Here is a 25,046-nt window from a genome sequence, read left to right as displayed (position 1 = left end):
TTATACACTGTAAAAAACTCGTTAAATCTTTAACCAGTATTTGGTGCGAAGTTTCTCATTATTTCAAAGTTTAGTTAAATAAAAGATGGTTTTATTTTAGTACGACCATACCTTGTGAAGTATGACAGAGAAATACTTCCAAGGTGCAACTGACTGCACCAAAATTTGGTAAAGACACAAAACTTTGACGAGGACTGTAAATTAAACGATATTAGTTTACGACGCCATGTTTTCTGTACAACTCGGTTTTAGTGTATCAGAAAGACTAATCCATGCTGTTTCATTTATCAACTTATTTAGGTAAGTAAATTTGACGATGATTGTAAACTGAACGATATTAGTTTACGACGCCATGTTTTCTGTACAACTCAGTTTTAGTGTATCAGAAAGACTAATCCATGCTGTTTCATTTATCAACTTATTTAGGTAAGTAAATTTGACGATGATTGTAAACTGAACGATATTAGTTTACGACGCCATGTTTTCTGTACAACTCGGTTTTAGTGTATCAGAAAGACTAATCCATGCTGTTTCATTTATCAACTTATTTAGGTAAGTAAATTTGGCGATGATTGTAAACTGAACGATATTAGTTTACGACGCCATGTTTTCTGTACAACTCGGTTTTAGTGTATCAGAAAGACTAATCCATGCTGTTTCATTTATCAACTTATTTAGGTAAGTAAATTTGACGATGATTGTAAACTGAACGATATTAGTTTACGACGCCATGTTTTCTGTACAACTCGGTTTTAGTGTATCAGAAAGACTAATCCATGCTGTTTCATTTATCAACTTATTTAGGTAAGTAAATTTGACGATGATTGTAAACTGAACGATATTTGTTTACGACGCCGTGTTTTCTTTTCCTTATAACTCAGTTTCGGTGTATCGAGACAATTAATGAATGTTGTTTCAAGTATCAACTTATTTAGGTAGGTAGTTAGGTAACTTTAATCTTCATCCGGTAAATAATTTTGTTACGGTAAATATCAACCTTTGCCTGCATTTTAGCACTTTAAAATGTCTAATAATCGTGCAATCTTCCTCTGAATTTATAAAAGAAAAAAGATAAAGAAGGAAAATAGGGGCTTTGTTTCTTCAGAACACATACTCTTGGGTCAACATTCTACTGATATTTGCAGCTAGGGAAATTATCCAAATATGGTACAATTGAGCTCCATTTCATGTATCCAACGAATGAATACCAATTTCCGGTGCAATGTAGCTCGGAATTTTCAACTGTGTTAAACATTTGCTGTTAGTCATATTTTTCTTCCTTAGTTTTTCTTTAAAAAGTTTGAAAAGAAAACAAATTTTGCTGTGATCAACGCTACAATAAATTTTAAATATGAGGTCTAACAAAAATTTCAGTGAAAATCAGAAATTCTATATAGTCCTGTTCTATAATTTTAAACTTATGCCGGGAATATTCTTTTACATACTTTTAGAAAAGAAATCACGTCAGTTATCTTAACCTTATTTTCATTTTACCTAATGAGTATTAACGTTTTAGACTCCATTATTAATTAGTTACTCTGTTTTTATTGCATCATTTTAACCATACGGGAAAAACGGTTAAGATTACCGTAGTCTACGGAAAAATATGAAAATGTCAGAACATAATTTTAATAATAAAATCCTATAAACATACGGTATTTAAACCATTGGTGTAGTAACTTTCCACTCATGTGGAAATAGCTTATCGGAAATTCTGGTTTAAAAATTATAGTTAATATTACAACTGATTTATTAAAAATTACAAAACCGAAAAGTAAATTTAACCGAATAAATGCTTTTTATGCCATGCTCTAACGTTACTATAAAATTACCAAATTTTATCTCCATTACCAAACTATCTCACATACTTTTAGGCTATATTTTATTCTTAATTTTATCAAAATCATCATCAAAATGCTTCAGTAAAAATTACCGAGCTCCTTGGTGCATCCTCAGAGACAGAAGCATGGTAAATTTTACCATATTCTGGTAATTTTGTCCCTACTTTTATTCAATGAAGTCTGTATATTTAGTATGGCAATTATCTAAAATTTTAAGATATTAAATCAGAGTCAGTTGAAATGTTTCAGTTTCATTTCATTGAAAAATTTAATTATATAACTGCCTTCAACTTCAACTGTAACTGCACGCACTTTTAATTTGCATATCCTGCTGAAGGTTTCATGTTTTGCGTTTCTTGCAAACATTAACACGTCTTTCTTAAAACTGACATTTTTACTGAAACCTTTTCCTTGTTGCTTAAACTCTTTTAAAAAATAATCAGAACGGAGGAAAAAAATGCACTTTTTTCTTAAAATAGTCGTGATTTTCAAAATAAATACGCAGTTTTAAAATAAACACTTGCAAATATTTACTAAGTATTTTTAGTTGTTATATAAATATTTACTAAGTATTTTTAGTTGTAATATGCATAAGATCTGTTATTTATCTGTTTATTTTTGGAAAAAATATTTATTTACTCAGAAGCATAATTTACATTCTTTTTCTATTTATTTTAATGTATTATCCTTATTAGTAAAGTTTCATTAAATAATAATCATACTCTAATGAAAAAGAAGTAAAACAATTATGTAATTAACTAAATATAAATCATTTAATCTTGATACTTTTCTTACTAAACAATCAGTAATTAATTAAATTTATGTCAACTATATTAATTGAAAAAAAAAACTTAGAAAACCTACTTATAACAAACTCATAAAATTATAAACAAAATAACTTTTAAATTAACAGGCATGACGAAAGAAAGAAGAAGAATTGAAATTAAAAAAAATGAAGTGAACAGAAAAAAAAATTTAATCTGGTGATTATTAAAATTTGAATATTCAAAATATAATCCCTAGCTTATTGAGAGTTATACCTTTTTCGTTCTCGGAATATAATATCTGAAAAATCATGCAATAAAAAGTTTTGTTATGAGATTAATTTGAAAACTACATTTATGTTTTCAAACATTTGGGAACAAAGTTCATACATGCATATAAATATATATATATATATATATATATATATATATATATATATATATATATATATATATATATATATATATATATATATATATATATGTATATATATATATATATATATATAATACATAGTAATAGGAGATTTTTGGAAGAAACATTTAGCATTGCAATAATATATATTCATCGTACTTTATTTTGGTATCTAAATCAGAAGCAAGTAAACCACAATGCTAAAATTTTAGTTTCCTATTATGATTCGTGGAATTCGTTATCTTGTCTGTTAAAAAAGTGGATAACTGTTTTTTGGATTATGGATACATAATGTAAGTTCACTTTTAAAATGATAAATAGTTGGTACAATTTATTATTTTTTCCCCTAATGGTGCAATAACTGATTGAATAAATGTCTATTACTACCTCGCATACATCTGGATATATCTTCCTGAAGAAACAAAAATTATTCGATCTGTGCAATATATGTTAATCAACTGCAAGGAAAGTAAAAGATTATGTCTCAAACATTATTTCTCGAAATGTCAGCATAATATTTTCTAAAATAAAGTGTGCTAAGTTCGAAACTTCATCATCAAGTTACAAGGTTACATGTAAGTCAAGTAAACATGAATAGCGAATGGTTACTAGTAAGTATCAAAGCATAGACTTGGAGAACTTACGTTAAAAGCGGTAAACTTAAATTAGGCTTTAGTTAACCCCTTAACGATCGGTTAATTTTCAAGAAAACGGTCATTAAAGTGCCTATTTATTTGATTTTTGTATTTGTATTACGTATTTGATTATTGCTACAACTAGTTTAAAATAAACTAACTATCTACAATTAGCTTAAAAATATCCTGGTACTGTCATCAGATGTGTAAAAGGAGAAATAAAATGTTTTTCGGACACAAGAAATGAATTAGTCCCATTATTATTGGCGCGTTACTACTGAACACTCCAGCCCGTCAATATCACGGGAACAAGAAATAGTGGACGAAATCTCCCCCCGTCATTTTCAAGAGAGCGAGAAGGAAGGGGTTAACAAAGAGAAATAGCAAAAACAATCAAACAATTCTTAAGTATGAAATCATTCTGTTATTGAGGAAGTATAAGAATTCTTAATTTGTTTTAAAATTGAAACAAGGGATTAGCCAGCTTTCTCTCCAGATCTAAATCTAGAGGAGAGCCTAAGGAGGACTTTGGATCTGAATAATTTTGTGTCATACTGTAGTTTTGCGGCAATTTCCCCCAAAAAGTTAGTAATCTATGTTATGTTTCTTTAAGTTGCTTTATGTTTAACTTTTCACTGCAAATTAGACAGACAATGAAAAAAAAAACAGTTCACATTTAAAATTCAAATTATTATGTCTTATCTAAAAAAAAATTGCATTTCTGTTTTTACTTTATTATTATATTATTATTCTTCTATTATTATTTTACATTATTATTCTTTTTGATATAAACAATTTTTCTAGACAAAATATTTGACAAATTTTTTTTTTTTTTTTTTTTTTTTAGAAAATTTATAAAAAGGCATTTAGTGTTATCCGACTAACAAAAAAGAAGTCTTCTTTCTTTTCGCGTGGATAAATTTTTTGACCTTCAGTTCTGATCTGAAACCCTCTTATTCTCATTACTCTTGTAAGCTTTTCAATTCTGTGATTGAGTTAAAATACATGTATAATTTATTAACTTAAAATTCTGAATCGGCTATGTAGCTCCAAAATCAAATATCGATACAAATCCTAAGGTTCACAATTTTGAAAAGGATTCTAAAAATATTTATAAAAATTTTTGGACCTGGTATATTACAAAATTGTATATGAGTAATTTGAAGTAAGTTACATAATATATATATATATATATATATATATATATATATATATATATATATATATATATATATATATATATATATATATATATATATATATATATATATATATATATATATATATATATATATATATATATATATATATATATATATATATATATATATATATATATATATATATATATATATATATAAATACAAGAAAACACGAAGAAAGTTAAGAAAAAAAATAAGTTTAATTTATTGCGCTTAAGCTGCAAGTAAACATTCATTTCGGGCAAATCCGTGGTTAAAATTATTTACTAAAAATCCCTTTACTAAATAATTTCGTTTGTTAATCTATACAATTTTTCCATGTGCAAATCTATTTCGGGCAAATCCGTGGGTAAAATTGTTTGCTAAAAATTTCTTTATTAATTTATAAAATTTTTCCATGTGCAAATCCATTTCGGGCAAATTCGTGTTAAAATTATCTATTAAAATTTTTTTCTTTGATAATTTATATAATTTTTCCAGGCGCTAATCCATTTCGTGCGAATCCGTGGCTGAAATTATTTGCGAAACAGGCAATATATGTTTCTCTTTTCTATTTTATATTTTTTCTTAAATAAACATCTATTTTCTAAAACTATTTATGGTCAATTTTTAAAATTATCCAGTATAATATTACCTTGCGCACATCCCTTTCGGGCCCATCCTTGGTAACTAACAAATCAATGCACAGAATCACAAATCACTTCAGCAGTGCAGTAAGAACGACACTTTAAAACCCTCTTGTTACACTCAATTTGCGCTTTTGTTTTCATATTTTGTAATCTGACAATATTTCTGCGAAAACATTATTAAATCATTCTAGAAAAATTTCATTCCATGTAAGTTGATCTGATTTCGCTACTCGCTTTATAGTCCAATTTTACTGTTTTTTCTTTTTCTTTTATTTTATTTTCTGTTTTTACATGTTAGTTTTACTTATTTTTACTTTTTGTGTTCTATTTTATTTGCTGTAATTTTTATAAAAAAAAATTTTTGAGTGCTCCTTACACTATTGTATTAATATATTTTGCTTTGGCTTTATTGGTACAATATCAGAAAGCACTCTGTTTTACGGATATAATCGTGTGGTTCCCCCTTTTTCATACGTCTTTAACTTTTCTTTGTTTTATTCTTCATTTTGAACTTATATATATAAATATATATATATATATATATATATATATATATATATATATATATATATATATATATATATATATATATATATATATATATATATATATATATATATATATATATATATATATATATATATATATATATATATATATATATATATATATATATATATATATATATATATATATATATATATATATATATAAACAGTTTAAATAGCAATGATTCATAGTGAAAACAAAGCATCAGTTGTGAAATTACTGTAGATTAAGATACCATGAACAATCGAAGAAATACTAATCAGTTTTTGATTTGTTATCCTAAACAACTAAGCAAATCTCTTCTCAATATATTTTCCCTGAAGGAAAATCCCAAAGCTCATCCAATCGATAAACGCAATCTAAGCTTACATTTACAAAATTCTATTCAATGCAAAATTTAAAGTTCGAAACTAAGTGCGAGTAAAGCTTTCTAATCATTTGCCACGCTCTAAATATTTCCACCAAAACACTTGCCCTATTTTCTAAATGTTATATATCTCGCGTCATTTGTCTCCGCATGTGGCACCACATAATCATTAAATGACATTTCCTAAGATTCTTTAAATGCTTATTTTTGTCACCCAGAATAATTTATGTTGAGCTTTTGGAGACAGCTCATTCATAAAAGCTCAACATATCCAACTTTGCTTTTTTGTATCCTAAACGAAAAAGATACATAATAATAACACACAAAATAGAGAAAAAAACACAGTAGGAAAAAAAACTTATTCTCGAAGAGGGAAAATCCTGATGTTGTTCATAAGCGCCAAAAAGCAAATAAAGTTATTTCAAAGCAGACTAATAACTGTTCCCTCAAGGATGGAAAAAAGCAAAGGCAGTCAATCTTGGGAGAACAGCGCCAAATGAAAAGAGCGGAAAAAATTTATGTCATATATTAAAGTATTGTAAGCATTTATGCGAGGACAGAAATGTCTTGCTTCAGGTAATTATCCGTGGATATTCGGGGGATATTCTAGCAATGCCTGAAGGAGTAAATAATTGTATGAGAAAATGAAACAATTTTGTGAAAGCTTAAGAGAACTAATTAAAAGAGAAAGTATTTTTTCAGCCTTCTGTAAATTGAAACATAATTTAATGAAGTGTTAATGTACTTAAGGAAATTATTTTCTCATTAGTGACTGAGTAGGTAATTAATTTTTTAAATAACTGTTTTGTTATTGAATCACGGAAAAAATTCACAGAAATTGAAATGATAGGTAACAGATATTCTAGTCTTCGGTAATCAGGTTATGCCAAGAGATTACTGTCACTTAAACAAAGTAAATGCGTAGAGAGTTGAAAATGATAAAATATAAAAAGTGTTATGAACTTAATATAACTAGATAATGACATGAAAATATCAATATAAAAATTAAAAATTCTATGCATGAAATCTACTGAATTCTGTAAATAATTTTAGGTTTGAAAAGTCTATTAAATGTTTAATCCATGAATCAGAAAGCTCCAAGATCCAAGAATCAGCTGAATCAGAAAGATGTACTTGTATGATTTAATATCCTCTTCATATTTTTTGAAGCAAAAAATATGAAGATGGTAATAAATGTCCTCAAGTTACGATTGCTTAAAACTGATACTCATCTTAATATCCTGGAATCCAGTTTTATTCATAGGAATTACGATTCTCCTGTCAACTTCTTGAGTTCCCTTTCACCTACCAATAGCACGTAGAAATGCGTTTTGCCCAGATTTGACAATGTCGGCTACTGCGATTTTTTTCTCACCCATCTATATATATATATATATATATATATATATATATATATATATATATATATATATATATATATATATATATATATATATATATATATATATATATATATATATATATATATATATATATATATGTGTGTGTGTATGTGTGTGTGAGCGTGTGTAATATATGTATGTATGCAGACTGCTTGACAGTTGCTAAGGAACAACTAATTTACGCAAAGTAGTCTTCTGAAAGGTCGACCAATAACAGTAAAATCAAGTGGAGAGAGAGTTATAGAGCAGTATCCATTATCTGTATAAAAGTCTGCACACACAATCACTTCATTCGAAAATTCATGATGACAAAAATTGCACACCATAATGGCACAAAATAGCTTATTTGACCAAAATAGCACCATATTTCGTTGAACTCATTTCTGTGAAATTCAGTGTGGTCTTGCAATAATTAAGCGCAAAATGTTAGCAAGTTTTGATTTAAGTTGTTATGATCACGGACGAGCATGTAGTGTCACCACAGAGGCCACAGTAACAGGAGTGTCAAAAAGTGTCATCTCGTGTTTAAAAAAGACCACTGAAGGAGGAGATGCTCTGCAATAGCATGCGGTGTAGGAACAGCACACTTCAAAAGGAACGATATGTTTTCCCCACGATAAAAAAGGGCACAAAGGATATTGGTTTGCATGCACAGAATGCACGATGCATCCCGCATTTACCACGCCATCGTCGATAATGATTACGTCTGTGTAAGGAGCACATTGGTTGGGGTGTCTAGCTGTAGTCCAAAGTGATGTTCTTTGACGAATCTCAATTCACTGTGACTAGCTCTTTTGGATACTGGTCAGAGTGGGGGAACTACAGGGGGGGGACCACACTGTGACTAGCTGTTTTGGATACCGGTCAGAGTGGGGGAACTACAGGGGGAACTGCAAAAGTCCATGAACGTGATCATTGTGGCCGTCGCGTTGGTATATGCAGACATTACGCACAGTGGCTGAGCACTGCTTTACATCTTTGAGCGAGGTAATGTTACAGGACAGAGGTATCACACAGAGATTATTCTAGATAATGTACGTCTTTTTAAGGGAGTGGTAGGCCAATAATATCTGTTTATGGGCGACAATGCAGGGCACACACTTAATGTGATGTAGTTTCGAAGCACAAGTAATCAATATATTGACATTATGCTATTGCTTGGGCACTCCTCAGACCTAAGCCTATAGTGTATATTTAGGATGTCCATGTCAGACATGTCTCTTAAAGAACGCACCCTTTCCCAACCATGAAAGAGTTGAACACCACCGTGAGAGAGGAGTGGGACAATGTCCCCCAAGGACTCTTTGATAGCTTAGTGGACAACATGAATAACAGATGTAAAATGTGCATCAGTGCGATAGGTAATCACACATCTTACTGAGGTACTTATTTAGGTTTCATTTTGGTAAGAAGACTCAGAAATCTTCATCATTGCTGTTTGGAAATCGTCCAATTTCAGTTTTATCATTCTCTATATTTGAACTGTAGATATTTGAATTGTTTTTTCCAATAATAAATGCACATTGTCTCTAGAAAATATGTAACATAGTCTCATTTCCTCAATTCCTCAATCAACTTCTGCAATTAATAATATAATATTATTAATAATTATACTTACCAATTAACAAACAGTGAAAATATATATATATATAGTGTATATATATATATATATATTATTTATTCAGAAATTTAAATTCTGGAAATTCTGATACGTTACAATTAATTACAAAGTAATTGCAATTAAAATCTTTTTGTATATTCAAATTGCAGATTTATAAAGGTTTTAATTGAAAAATTAAACAATAAATTGCCTTATTTAAGTCTAAATATAAATTCCAAATTAATATTTCTTGGATATCATTAAAATATTGAGCTTATTTATTAAAAAAGAATACAAAAACTACACACAAAATAAGTTTATTATTTTCAAACAAAAATTATAGTTTAACAGATTGTTCATTGTCCCTCTTTGGGAACTTTTCTAAAAAAATAATATTCGTCAATAACAGCAGGTTATCAAATGTTTAATTAAACATATAAGACATTTCTTTTTCAAGTTATTTCAAATAAAAATGTTTTACAACAGACAGAAGAAATTTGTTAGATTTGTTACATTTTTAATTAACTTTTATGCATAATTTAGTTATTATTTAATTAGCTGGAAATTAAAAAAAGGTTGCGATCATTAATTATGTTTCCTTAATAAATTAATTATTATTAGGAATTAATCTTTTCATTTATTAGACATTCTGCACTTCGCATTAGAGTCTCTTGAAATTTTGACATTTTTAAATAAAACAAAATTTTTACAGACAGAACATTTGAAAGTAATTTTTAGTAATATTTTTAGAACATTAGAAAGTAATTCTTAAAAATGAATTATTAATTATGGAAAACTTCTCCGTATTCCCTCTGTTAGGGGGGCCGGGTTATTTAATGTTTATTAAGTTTTTATTATGTATGCTATTAAATGTGAAAACACAAAATATTATTCAAAGATTGTATTGTTGGTTTTCAAGAGTTGGTAAGAAAACTGACGACTAAAATTTGGCTTTTTTTTAAAACAGATACACGTGTTAAATACACATTCTCAAAATCACTTTATTTATACACTGAGAAAAAATATGGTTAAAAGTATCAGAAGAAAGTAAACTTAACCATGCTTCTCTCTCTTTGGGAACACCAAAAAGCTCGATAATTTTAACCCAATCGCTTTGGTAATGATTTTGGTAAAATTAACAATAAAATATAATTTTACATTATATGATAAAAATTGGCTAATGAGTTGGTAATTTCATCATGGTTCTTTAGAGATTGGCGTAAAAACCATTTATTCAGTTAAATTTAGCCTTCAGCTCTGTTTTTCTGTTCTATTTTACAAAATCTGTAGTAATATTGTTGACGTATGCCTGTTTAGGCAGAGGGGGTGCAATTGTTCTTGCTTTCCAGTGGCGCCATCTATGGCCAAGAATTCGACTTCTGCCACACCATACGTCACACCAAACGCCACACATACGTCATAGGGCGGATCCATTCATACATCCATTCATTCATCCACAGATCGTAATTTTGACGTGAATCAGAGAACGATCGATCTCCAATCCAGTACCCCCAGAGGTATTGATTTGTCATGGGAACATGGAGGACTTATGCGACTCGACAGATTTAACGTGCATCAGTCACTTTACTACACGGGGAGTCCTTGGCCGGCGGGGTTTGAACCCACGAACTCTCGGGCATGGGCCCAGCGCCCTACCGACTAGGGTATACCGGCCCTTTCCCGACCGGTAATAAAGACTATAATTTTAAAAACCAGAATTTTCGATAAACTGTTATAATATGAATGGAAAAGGGATCAGTGAATGGAAATATCGTAAATTAATGTTTTAACTTCAGAATTATGTTTTTTTCCTCTATAAATCTCATTACCATGAAATACCGTAAGTTTTCCAAAATTGTTTTCTCCGTGCAGACGTTGTTAAAAACATTGCTATTTTACTTACTATTTTTATGATGCATAGCAACTAATTATAAAAAAGAAGCAATTTAGAGTTTTACTTTAGTTCTGTCTTTGTTTGAGCTTGGAAAAATTAAATAAAAATCATTAGTATCATTAAATGAAGATGTACTTTGAGGAAAACTTTTTTTTTAAAGAATACAATATTTAAAATGAATCGTATTATACTTTAGTCTTACTGTATGCATTATGAATCATTATCTGCAACATAAACGTGCGTTCTACATTAATAATATCTTTATAAGTTCTTGAGTGATGAAGTTTTAACTAGTGAAAATCAGTCAGATCCTTTTGCAGCGTAGACATTTGTATGTCACAGACTAATGGTATCTGGTTTCAACTATTTATAGCTTTCCTCCACCAAATATTTGGTCTGATCAACAACCGCATATTTGGAGGAGGAAATATTAATAAATGTCTAAGTTCAAACACAATGTTCTTTCTTTGTGTTTAAAATTAGACCTGTGAAATTAATTAAATAAATGTTATTAGGATCATTAAATAAATATGTGCTATGAGAAAAACAGTTTAGGTTTAAAAAAACAAATGCACCATTTAAAATGAACAGTTTAATACTTTATTCATATTTTATACATTATGAACCATTACATGCAACATAAACGTACGATGCACATTAACAATCTCTTCATAAGTCCTTGAGCGATGAAGTCTTGACTAGAGAAAATCACTCAGTTCTTTAAATCTAAAATAAGTTATTTTTCATCATAGACAAGTATATATGTTACTGGCTAAAAGTTTCTGGTTTCAGCCATTTATAACACTTTCATCCTCCAAATAGTTGGTTTCATCAACAACCGCTTATTTTAGGACAAAAAATAATTTTGTATAAATAAAATATTTTTTTAAAACTATTTTGGATTTGTGAGTTAGTGTCACTATTATTTATCTCGAAAAACTTGGGAATGTTTCATTAATTCATGTTTAATCACAGAAATATTTATTTTTTACTTTTTTAAAACCTAATAAAGGGAACGACGAATATTAGAGAATTTTGTTTAAAAATCATTTCGTATATTGCTAGAAAGATATATATATATATATATATATATATATATATATATATATATATATATATATATATATATATATATATATATATATATATATATATATATATATATATATATATACAGAACAAATCGATGAGTCCTTTTCAGTCAATTCGAAACAAGTTCTTAATTATTACACAACCGGTTTTATATAAATAATTCATTATAATTAGTTATTACATTATTGTAACATATATGTAATTAAACTATGTTATTTTAATTAAAATTAAAAATTTCATTTTATAAAATTTGTTTAACTTAAAACGTTTTTAACATTTTGCAAACCACAGGTTATTAATTATCTTTTTTAAAAGTCATGATGTTTTTGTTTAAGAATATTTAGAAGTTTTAAAAAAATTTCGAACACAATTATTATTTTTGTTTATTATTTCTTAAATTTAGAGACAATGTCGATTTTGAATCTAAGAACTTTTTTAATCTCTTCAATAATATATGATTTAATAATAAGTTTAAAATTTAATAAATAATATATTATTAACAAAATATAAAATTTCTAATAATTAATAGACTGCAAAAAAATGCTCATGAGTGATTACGTTTGGCATCACAATTTATTTCAATTCCGAAAATATTTTAGTAACAATGCACAAGCATCACTCGCTTAAATTGCTCAAATTTCTCCTGTAAAAATTATTTAAATAAGTAACAATTAGATGTTTTTAAATTTCTTTTTACAAAATAGATAAAAAACATCTGTTTTTTTATATCGAATAAAAAAAAAGAAAACAATACATTTGATTGTATTCTCATATTACTGTCTCTCGAACAAAACTTAAAGTTTAAAGATGAGCAGTAATTGTAACTTTCACTTTCAATTCAACACTCCCTTATTCTTTAAAGGGAAAATAAACGTTCAACACATCAATGTTTTTGAGTGATTTACCTAAAGCACCTTGTTGAATATCATCGTTACCTCGAGCGATTCATCTTTAGTACGTCACGAAGATTTATCCGGAGTTATATTTTATTCTACAACGTATTGAATAAATACATAAGAACTCAGTACAAGTTTCTTAAAATGGCAACTTTGTCACTTCCGAGTTGTGGTAAAATCTGTTGCATTTTAGAAACAGTTCCAAATCTGGTTCACTCTCAGTTAGAACAAAACCCAAAATAAAATGAAGTTTGAGTCTGTCGCCAAGTTCGGCTTTTGAGTGTTTCTTTTTTTTTTTTTTTTTGGTTTCAGTTGATGATATGAGTCGGTCACCTGAGTATAAACCACAAAAGTACTATGAGCCATTGAAGAATTCGATGAGGCTGGGATGGACAAGACAAGGAATATCCTGGATTGGCGTCATGCTGCATCGCAGCTGGCTTTTCTCCTGCAAAATAGAGTAATTTTGAAAATCAAATGCATAGAGAAGAGTTATTTAAATAGCACAAGTTTTCACATTTACGTTTTTATAATTCACAAATTACGTACAATAATATTTGAAATATTTTAATTTTGGAATGCGGATATTCATCCACTTTAATTACTTTTTCTGCAATAATATTTGTGCCGTATGCACTAAAAATTAATTGTTTCCACAAGGTTTGAAAGGTAAGTATCACTTTTCACATTTTCCTTTTGCAAGTCACAAATTGTGGACAATTATAATTGAAATATTTTAGTTTAGGAATGCAAATATTCATCTACTTAAATTATATTTTCGGTAATAATATTTGGGCAGTAAGCACTATAATTGTTTCCACAAGGTCTGCAAGTGGTATGATTTATGAAACCGGTCGCCCAATTCGTCTTACCTACGAATCGAGAAATGTGATATTAGTGTTTTTAACAGTTATGAGTATAAATAACCTATAAAATGTAAGTGGAACATAATGTTACGAAAGTATTGTAAATTTCAAGCGTGTAGGACTCGATCATAATAGTTCTAGGGTAAACTCTAAATGTGTTAATTAATTAGTGCCACATCGTAAGCGAATTTTAACTATACGACTTTTTAAAATTCAATTTCTCAGGAGCTGATTAATATAAAATTACGCTTTTTTAAAATGATATAAAAAATGTATGTCTTACATCAGAAAATTTTTTCGACACTAATTGAATAAAATAATAAAAAAACTATGCATATTTATTAAAAAATATTTTTAGCATTGAATTATGTATGGATAAGCAAATTTTTATTATTGTGTGCAAGAAAAATTTCAATTCACTTCAAGAATTAACGAGAAAAGGCGAAATACTCAAAAACTAAAATTAGCAGTGAAGGGTCCAAATTTCGGATCTCTCTTCTGACCAAAAAAACAGGGATCAATTTTCCAGATTGTGACTACCTCCTATATTTTAGGGTTAGATATCTGAATGCATCGAAAGAAGAGTATGTTTCTTCAGAGAATGTACGTTTTTGTGACTGATTTCGTATTTTAAAATATCATCTGCACCAATTAAGTAGCATTATCGAGCTCACCCCCTTGAACCATTAAAATTGAGTCCTATAACGTGATGATCTGATCATTAGATTAAAAGTTATTCAGGGTGAACAGTTGTATTTTTTTGGCCCACTGTACATCACTTTAGTTTTAGAATATACTTACACAGGATGCTCAATTATCACATTCATTGAAAACCAGTATAACCGATTTTTTTTACAACCGTCGTTGAAGAGCATACCCAATTTTTTGGGTTACGACTTCCAATGTTCAACTCCGCAACCTTGTAATTTCGAACCCAACCCAGAAGACAAGGGAACTCCTGGATCAAGTATAGAGAGAAGTTTGTCCTCGCGGAAGATTTTTTGATGGAACTAACCCGCAGTTGCGTTACATGGAGAGGAAGACCACGAGAACCCCCTACAGTTAGCCTGATGGCAAGGGGACTCTAATCCCTGATCCGTCTACCACTGAGGATATTTCACGCCATCACTGTGGTCGGTGCAAGCCGGATGCGGATTCTTATCGACTGGCCATCGCCGGGATTCGATCCTGGTTTGCCTCATTGGGAGGCGAAAGCTCTATCCCCTGCGCCATCACGGCTCGCTTTAATGTAACCGATTAACCGAAACAGGAACTTAACACATGTATAAAACTACTTGATTCATCAACATGGATTTCCATGTAAAGAAGCTTCCTAATTTTTCCGCTAGAGCGTTCACTACTCTGTAATTCTTTAGAAATCATAAGTGGCGTGCTCTGTGGAGAGGAACGATATAAATCATTTTTCTTCCCTTTTGCCCATCCCAAAAAATCCTTTATCTAATGACAATACTTAGTAACAACTTTGACAGAAAGAGAGGAATAATCATATTTTTAAAAACACTTTTCAAAAACTTAAATGGTACGAGAACTTTATAACCTATATTCCTCTCAACCGCTATTGGCCGATATTTCAGCTAACTATTTTTATTGTTTCATTATGTTTTGGAAATTATAGTTTGAATAAACATTGAATATCTTTAAAGAAAGTGAGAAAATTGAAGAAAAAAAAGAAGAGAGATTTTTTTTCCTACAATTTAAGGGGAAATTATCCCTCCCTGCTACACCTCACTCTTCATGCGTTAAATTTTTATTCATGCGTTTTATTTGCATTCCCCCTCAAAAGAAATTAAATGGATGAAATAATTTTTTGCCCTAGGAAAGATAGCGGAGACTTGGAAGATTCACCATATAAGGACATTCTAAACTCTCCCCTCAACTAATTTTCTTCGAAATCGAGGCAAAATTTTGTGAGTGTCTGGAACCCCCCCCCCCAAATAAATAAAAAAAAAATAAAAAAAAAACCTCCCTCTTGATTAAAACTATTCGTATTTTAGAGTTTTTCACTTTTTTTGCACTCCTTATAGCTAGTTTTGAAGCTACATCTAAAACTATTACACTTATTCCTTCCTACAAATCTAATTCCATTTTAATAAAATTTTTTACATGGAAAGTATTTTATCTAGCGTCAGGTTACTTACCATACAGCGCAGAGTAAGCATTAAATTAATTGGTTTAGTACTTTTTTTTAACTGTATTTCTGTAATTTGCTTAAGAAAAATATTTTAAAATATTTTATTTTCTTATAATGCTTTCTCTCTCTCTCTCTCTTTATATATATATATATATATATATATATATATATATATATATATATATATATATATATATATATATATATATATATATATATATATATATATATATATATATATATATATATATATATATATATATATATATATATATATATATATATATATATATATATATATATATATATATATATATATATATATATATATATATATATATATATATATATATATATATATATATAAAGTCCCCTTGCCGTCAGGGTAATCATGGCAGATTTTGGTGGTTTTCCTCTCCACGTAGATTAGTTCCCTCAAAAAGTTCTCCACGAATTCAAATTTTTCCCAATACTTTATAAAAGTACTTTATAAAACATTAGTAGAACGGTCTTAAAATAAGAAAACAATATTTAGTATTTTTAAATGGATTCAATAATTAATAATACACTAAAAGACGAAATTTAGTATTGAATCAACGTAATTAAATCTAAGTTAGCAAGTGGCGCAAAATAAAAATAAGCATGCCAAGCAAATTTACTTTTAAACAAAATAAAATGTTACAAAATTTAATTTAAGAGTCATTATTCAAATGCAAGGCCATAAAATGTAATCAACACTTTATTTATAACCTAACTAAAATTCGGAGACATAAAAAAAAAAAAAAATACAATAATTTTGTCTAAACAAACTATTTATTTTTTCAAATATTTTAATTTTTACCTGCTTTCAAGATGAGAAAAAAAAATGACTAATTGAGATACAGTTTGAAAAGTATTTTTAAAACAATAACTATTTCTTTCCGCAAAAAAACCAAGTCAAAAATTTAATGGTGTTTTCTCCCATTAGTAATAGTTTAAAATTAATGATTTCTTGCTGCGAATAATAATTGCTTTAGACTAGGACAGAATCTAGAGACCTATTACGTTAAGACGTGACGAAAAATGTTTCTGAAAAAAAAAAATTATTTAATGATCCTTGGATACCAGAAAATGTTTAAATGGAAGGTACGTGGTAAATAGACAGAAATATAAGAATTGTTCTTTATAATTTAGTTGAAAATCTATGCCAGTTTTCAGTTAGTCTACTTGTCATATAACAGCTGAATTTTAACTTTTTTGTTAATGCGTAATTAAATTTATTCTCGTAATAAAGTAACTCAAAATAATTTAAACAAAAAGCATTATTAAAATGCGCAAACTAATTTCTTCTACAGGTACCTCCTGCTGGTGTATTTCAACACATTTATATTTATTGTTTTCTAATGTCGCTGTGTTTGAATATAGGTATAAATATGTTCCAGAGATGTTTTAAGTTAGGGTGTGATATTTTCACCGGCCACCTCGCCATTGGTAATTTACACTGACAAAAAGTATGTTTAAAACGACAAGAACATGGTAAAGTTTACCGTGTTTTCAGCTCTTTGGGAACACCAAAAAGCACAATAATTTTTACGGGCACTTTGATAATCACCATCACCTAACAATAAAATGTAATTTTATAACATATGGTAACATTTGGTAAATTTGGTAAAATTTAGTCATGATACATCAAAACGTGGCCTAAAAACGACTTATTCTGTTAAATTTACTTTTCAGTTTCGTATTTTTTTTAATTGTGTAATAATAAAAGCCATAGTTTTCAAAATTTAGATTTTAAGTAAACCATTACCATATGAATGGTTTAAATTCCGTACGTTTTGGTTTCATTATGCTTTTTTTTTCTTTACCAGAAATTTCTTTACCGTACACTGCGATAGTTTTTCTTGAATCTTTTGTTTCCATGTAGGGTTTGTGAGGAAGCGACAGAGTTTGACTCTTCTGTAACAGAGTCTTTAAATACAGTCTCAGAATTTGACATTTTTGTTACAGAGTTTGACCAAAAATAATAAAGTCTGAGAATTACAGAATTTGACACTAGGGCTGCAATTGAGAAATGACATTTCTGATGCTTTACTTTTCTGATATTTTTCCTATTTCAATGATATATGGATGATATTGAAACCATTGAGACTTTATTTTAACCTTATTTTAAGCTAATATTTATATTACTTTGCATTAAATTTGTTCATAACTTTCAGTTTCTGCATTCTCCTATGGTTTTGGATACCAAAAAAGTTCCGTTTACAGCATTTGTTAATATTTTGCAAATCGTTCATACTTTTAGTGAAAATAGAGCTGAGCAAAACGTTTAGTCTAGGCAGTACCTTTTGAACTATAAGCCCGGGTTTAGGGCATCAGTTACTTTTCTAAAACCCGACTGACTCAGGCGTAAATCCCAACAGCAGATCTTCTAATTTTACTCTGGCCCTGAACTGACCACATAAGAGATTTAGATTCATACAGGTGTATATGAAGTATGAATTATTCGTCATATAGTTCCCCTAGCCACGAAAATATTCATGTTCTTCCTCAATGTGTAATATAAAATAATGCGGAATATCTAAAATAGATCTTGGCAAATATATTTTATTCCTGATTTTCAATTTAAGTTTAATTACACTATTTAACTCGTCACCAGAGTACGTGTAAAATTACAAGAAGTGAATGTGAAGGAATCTGTGTCTTTTCAATTCCATATAAATAAGATGTTCAATTATGGCAATAACACTAAATAAAAAGAAAACGTTATGTAAGTAATTATATGAGCTGTATTTATGACAAGTCGAATGAGCTGTATTTATGCACATAAAGTTTTTCCGACATTTTTGGGTTTTAACTTTTTTCTCTCTCTTAAATGTTGATGATCATCTTTGTTCCGCGTAGAAACTAGCATTTAGACTAGTAGTATTCACTGCATTGAACCATCAGTTTCCTCTTATTATCAGTTAATGAAGCGAAATGTAAGCAAGAAACTTCCCTCCAAATTAAGCAACAAAACCACCAAGTGACAAAACCACATCACAGTAAAAACGTCCATTTAGCAATACCAGAATTCAGAGCGACGGTAATTTCTTACAGTAAAATTCATTTTTACCCTACTTGATACAGAGCAAGAAATCTGATATACCGAAATTTTCCAAGTGGTAATAATTACCGTAAAATCACTGAATCGCTCTAATTATATGAATATTAATTTTAATTTTATTTTATAACCATCGTTGAACAGCCGGGCTAAATTTAGGACTTACGGTTACAAATGCCTTGTAATTTTGAACCATTCTGAGAGACAAGGAAGTATGACCCCCCAGAGGTATGATTTGTTATGGGAACATGGAGAACTCTGTGACCCGACAAATTTAACGTGCACCAGTCACCAGTTACTACTGTCTTTGTCCTGCGGGATCGATATCTCGAACTCTTAGACAAGGGCCCGATGCCTTACAAACTAGGCTATCCCAGCCATAAAAGAATATTTCTGTAAAAATTACGGCATAATATTTTACGGTAAAAGGAAATTTTACGGTGAAATGGATTATACTTTAAAGTAGATTTTATCGGAAATGCATTCAAAATGCAGTAAGTTATTTCTACGGTAATATGATTTGGAATCCTTTTACTGTGCAGAAGCTTAATTTTTTTTTTAAATTTACGCTGAAAACAATTAAAAATATTCTCGAACAACACTTAACTAATTTTATATGAAATCGTATTGAATTGTTCAAAAATGCCTTACTATTTTAATAGCATTACTGTGATTTTGTTAAATGTTATACTAACCCACATTAAATCTTCCTAAGTATTGTGTCCTTAATTTAGTCCTTAATCACTTTTATACGATTTGCCAGAAATAGAGTTTCCCGAAAGGAAAGAAATTAATCGAACATTTGTTGGGATGATATTTTTAAGCCATTAATTTCTCTACTGTTAAAAGAGAACATCTTTAACGAGAATAGAGCCATTCATTTATAGTAGGGTGTGTAATGGTGTAAAGTTCCATTCATTAAGTTAGTTTCCCTTACAGTTAGAGACTAAATGCGAAATCTTTATATTCATTCTTTTTCCAATTATAGTTGTGATTTTTGTTTGCTTATAAGAAAATAAAATGCTTTTTCTCTACAAAATAGATATTTAAAATTAGAAATCATTGTACAAAAAAAAAAAAAAAATTATAAATATCTTGAGATCTTCTATTTATACACTGTTGGAATTTTAAGTCTTAAGTTATGGTTAAATAACTGACAGTAGTCTATCCATTCAATTAATCGTTATGATTGAGGTACTTTTAATGTTTTGAATTTGTCTGAAGTATATACGTACTATATATACGTAATATATATACGAAATATATATACGTAATATATATACGTAATATATATACGTAATATATATACGTAATAAAAAGTCCATGGATACAAAATTAAGCGGTTTTTCTAACCATTTACAAGTAGTATGGTTTCAAAGCAGTAGAAAAGTAGCAGCTTTATTGTGCTGCCATCTATGCGTGAATGAGAGTATCGTGTTATAATTGCTCAGGGTCACAAATTGGGGAGTTCAGGAGACTGCAAACTCTTCATTTGTTGAAGAAATGGAGGAAATATTACGGCATTAACGATGGGATTCAAACCATCGCACTGTCAATCATGATAATTCAGTTTAGATTATCACTGAACAGATTATCACTCAGTTTCGAATATTGAATTTCAAAGGAAAAATTAGATACGTAATTAGTGAAAAAAAATCGTTGGAGCTTGTTATGTAACACATGTATAAATAAAGAGAGTTCCTTGTAAGTTCTCACTTAGTACCATAACAACAAAAAAATTTTTAAACGTTTAATTATTTCATGCGTAAAATTATATGAAATATTAGAAATTTATGCAACTGTTTTTAATGGTTTTAAAGTGACAACAATACGAGAAATGTTGCTTGTGGTATAAAGTAAGCCAAGTAAAAAATTCTTGAACTCACTAATCGCACCCACTAAGGAGTTTGTCTTCTTCAATAATTAATAATTTGCTTTAAAAGAAGCATTTTTTTTAAATTTTGAACCCTTTTCCCTTAAAAAATAAATTGCTGTTTTGTCTCAAGAGAAAGCAAATTCATATATATATATATATATATATATACAAGTTTAAAATGAAGATAAAACAAATGAAAATTATAGAAAGACAATATATATTTCTATAATTTTCCTTTGTTTTATCTTCATTTTGAACTTATCCCTTATGTTTATACGTAATAAATAAAACTTCGTGTTTTTCTTAACTTTCTTCGTGTTTTCCTGTAGTTATTTATTTTGTTATATATTGTGTATATATATATATATATATATATATATATATATATATATATATATATATACATATATTGTAATATATATATATATTGTATTGCAATATTTAACACATTCATTAAAAACTTTATATAAATTTTTCGATGATTTTTATTTCCAATCTTTATTGTGACAGAAAGACTCACAATTCACTAATGCTACGTTATTAAGTACATTTATTAATGAACCTTTCAGACTTTTGCAATTTATGTCTGAGTTTTCCGATCATTAAAATGGAAATTTGAATAATGAAATAAACAAAAGTTGCATTTGGAAATCAATATTACTTTCCAGCGCAAGTATTCACTCGAAACTTCTGCTGAAAAATAAGAGAGAATGCCTTAATCTACTTAAACATTTAACATCGATTCAAAAGCCTCTTGGGTACTATTAGAAAAGTTAAATTCCTTCTATTTTCTCTAGATAAAAGGGATTTTGAATCGTAATGAAATATTTCGGAAGAATTGGTTTGAGTCAAGACTAATTGTTTCTGAAATGTTGAAAGTCTTAATCAGTTAGACAAAAACAACAATTTGTAAACATTTAGCTCTTAGAAAACTTGACATTAGGGATTTTAAATAAAATAACTAACTGTTAAAACCTAAATTGTAATTATTAAATAATTACCCTTCTTTCATCTAAATATTTTAAAATCCTTTTAACCTTATAAAATGAGTAGCATTTCAAATTAAGATAATCTTTATGTTTCAAGTCTAAGACTACTTGCTTATTTACACTAATATTTAGTTGTTTAAAATTTAATTTTGATTTTCTAATATTTTTAAAACTAGAATTTATGCGTAACGTCTGAAATTTAGACTAGTACAATCAATTTTAATTTATATTTCAGATTAAAACTGCAACTGATAAATCTTCATTTTTATTCACCGTTTCAAAATTTTAATTTAATAACAAATATGTTCTGATTTGTAAAACGTCGAATTTTATTTAATATGTAATTATATTAAATATATTATATAAAAATAGTTCAATTTATTAAATATATATAATACTACAATCCTCAGCAGGGCTATAAGGCGAAGGAAGAGCATTTTCAGTCTACGGCGGAATAGGAGTCTGCCATATTCGGAACCAGGAATAATATTGATGATAATGTCTTCCAGGGTTTTGTATAAATGGTAGACAACATCATATATTTTAAGTCATTTTTATAATGGTGGCCACATCGGCTACTGTAAAATGTGGCTTTATTTTAGAGGACAGTTTTTTAACTCTTTTTTCTTCATGTGTTTGATATTTTAGTGCCACAGAAAAGGCAGGATGCGTCTTGAAATACGCTTTTAAATAATGACTTACGTGTTAATTTGCATGCTTGGTTCTCATTTATTCTTCACTAAAAAAAGCATGGTCAAAATTCCTAAAAGTGACAGAATTTACCATGTCTTTAGCTCCATTGGAGTTCCAAAAATACTCGGTAATTTTTCCTCCAGAGATTTGGTAATAATTTTGGTAAAATTAACAACGAAATACAATTTTTTAAGGTTTGATAAAATTTGGTAATTTTGTCTTGATACCTTAAGACATGGCAAAAACCCATTTATTCAGTTACATTTTCTCAGATTTACATTGGTTTAACACCAGTTTTGTATTTTGTACTAAATGTGTGGTGATGAACCGGAAACCGGAATTTCCGGTAAACAGTTACCATATTAACGAAAAAATACCAAATAAAAGGTTTAAATACTGTATATTTTTGCTTTATTACCAACAGTGAGCGAGTTCTTTTACCAGAATGCATGACCATATCGTACGTTAATTTTACCAGAATTATTTTTTTCGTGCTGTTTCAATAACACCATACCATGGCCTAACACGAAATTTTCTTATTTCAAGCGAAATTTTCTCATTTCATTGCGGCACACATTTGTCGTTGTCTGCATTTTTTATCAGGTAAATAGTTCAATTAAATAGCTTTGCTTCGTAATTTATAGTATTTAATCAAATAGAAGTTTATTAAATTTATTGCTTCGTATTTAATTAAATAGTAGTTTATTAAATTTATTACTTCGTATTTCATTAAATAGTAGTATAAAAAATAAAATAATGAAAAAAAAGCAAAAATAAACCCGCTGGTAAAGCACCGATCAGTTTGATTTCTTAAAGAGAAATTTCCTAATGAATTAAATTACAAAAATATGCGTCCAAATAATGATCCTTTGGCTAAAATATTTCCTATAAAGCATTCTGCAAGCATCATTCGCACTGTCACATAAATACTTTGATAAACTTTGATTTAATTTGCATGAATAATTAGTTATTTATAATACGTTCTATAGATAATGTATGCTATTGAAAGAAGTTACCATTGAGCACATGTACTGTGATGCTGGTAGCCTCAGCATTTGAAGGACAGCAAGTATAATTTCCAGAATCCGATGGCTGCACGTCCTTAATGAAGAGCTTCGAGAGAGCCGTGTCCACTCCAGCCTTATTCACTGTTATTTGACCCCTCGATGAATCATAATTTATCATTCTATCGTCGTGATACCAGAAGACGAACACAGGTGGTACAGGACTTTGGGTAATGACGCATGTTAAATTTATAGAGCTTCCACTTTTCACATAAATGTCTGGAGCACCTTCGATCACTGCTTTAGCAACTGTAAAAGAAAAAAACTATTTATTAATAAGTTCATCAATATGATAATTTATATTTTCGAAAATACGCTAGAGAAATACAGTCAAACCTGTTTTTGTGCGGTGAATAGGGACCGCATAAAAGAAATCGTACAAAACAATATTCGAAAATTTTATAAGAACTTACATATAATAAACAACTTTGTGCGATATACTACCTATAAAATTTTTTATGCTGTGGATAGGGACCACATAAAAAAAGTCAGACTTAGAAAATACATCAATGATTTATGAAATAGATGAGAGAATGCTTTCAATTAAATAAAATAATTAAATTAGACCTAAAGAAATTATAAAAATATTTATTTCTTCATTGTGCATATACATGGAGAAGTTTTCAAATTATACATTAAATAGTTTGCTGCTACTCGTCGTAATCCAAAACGCGCATCTTCTTGGAATGAATTGGTTGAAAATCTCTTTCGTCGCTTGAACATAGGATTTGAATTGATGTGTTTTTTGGTACCATAAAGTCAGTGATCAGTTTTTCTGACGATGGTCGACTGGTCAAGGAGACCACGTAATCAGAGTTCGTCCACAACATGCATATGTACTTTGATAGAAAACATTAAACTGGTGCTAACGCCGCTAAGATTCATATACCGCATAAAAATAAATCGCGCAAAAAAATCGCACAAAATTAAAATCGCACAAAACCAATCGCACAAAAAAATTCGCATAAAAAAGGACCGCACAAAAACAGGTTTTACTGTATTCTGTTATGTTAGTATAGAACAGCCCTCCATTAAGA

General features: G+C 28.8%; 1 protein-coding gene across 1 annotated transcript in view; it reads right to left on the bottom strand.

The window, feature by feature from the left end:
• Window positions 1-13,570: 13,570 nt before the first annotated feature.
• Window positions 13,571-25,046, bottom strand: part of LOC107450041 (neurotrimin) — a 311,817-nt gene continuing 300,341 nt past the window's right edge. Inside the window, exons 4-5 of the mRNA XM_043043209.3 lie at window positions 23,962-24,258; window positions 13,571-13,735 (exon numbers count right to left, since the gene is read on the bottom strand). Of these exons, the coding sequence (XP_042899143.1) occupies window positions 13,617-13,735; window positions 23,962-24,258 (416 nt within the window). The 3' untranslated portion in view covers window positions 13,571-13,616. The remainder of the gene's footprint in view (window positions 13,736-23,961; window positions 24,259-25,046) is intronic.

The sequence above is a fragment of the Parasteatoda tepidariorum genome, chromosome 8 (genome assembly GCF_982258835.1).
Source record: "Parasteatoda tepidariorum strain Cologne lab strain chromosome 8, Ptep-v5.0, whole genome shotgun sequence".
NCBI classification, from domain to species: domain Eukaryota; kingdom Metazoa; phylum Arthropoda; class Arachnida; order Araneae; family Theridiidae; genus Parasteatoda; species Parasteatoda tepidariorum.
The sequence above is the reverse complement of the archived record's forward strand: the minus strand, read 5'-3'. Positions and strand labels throughout refer to the sequence as shown.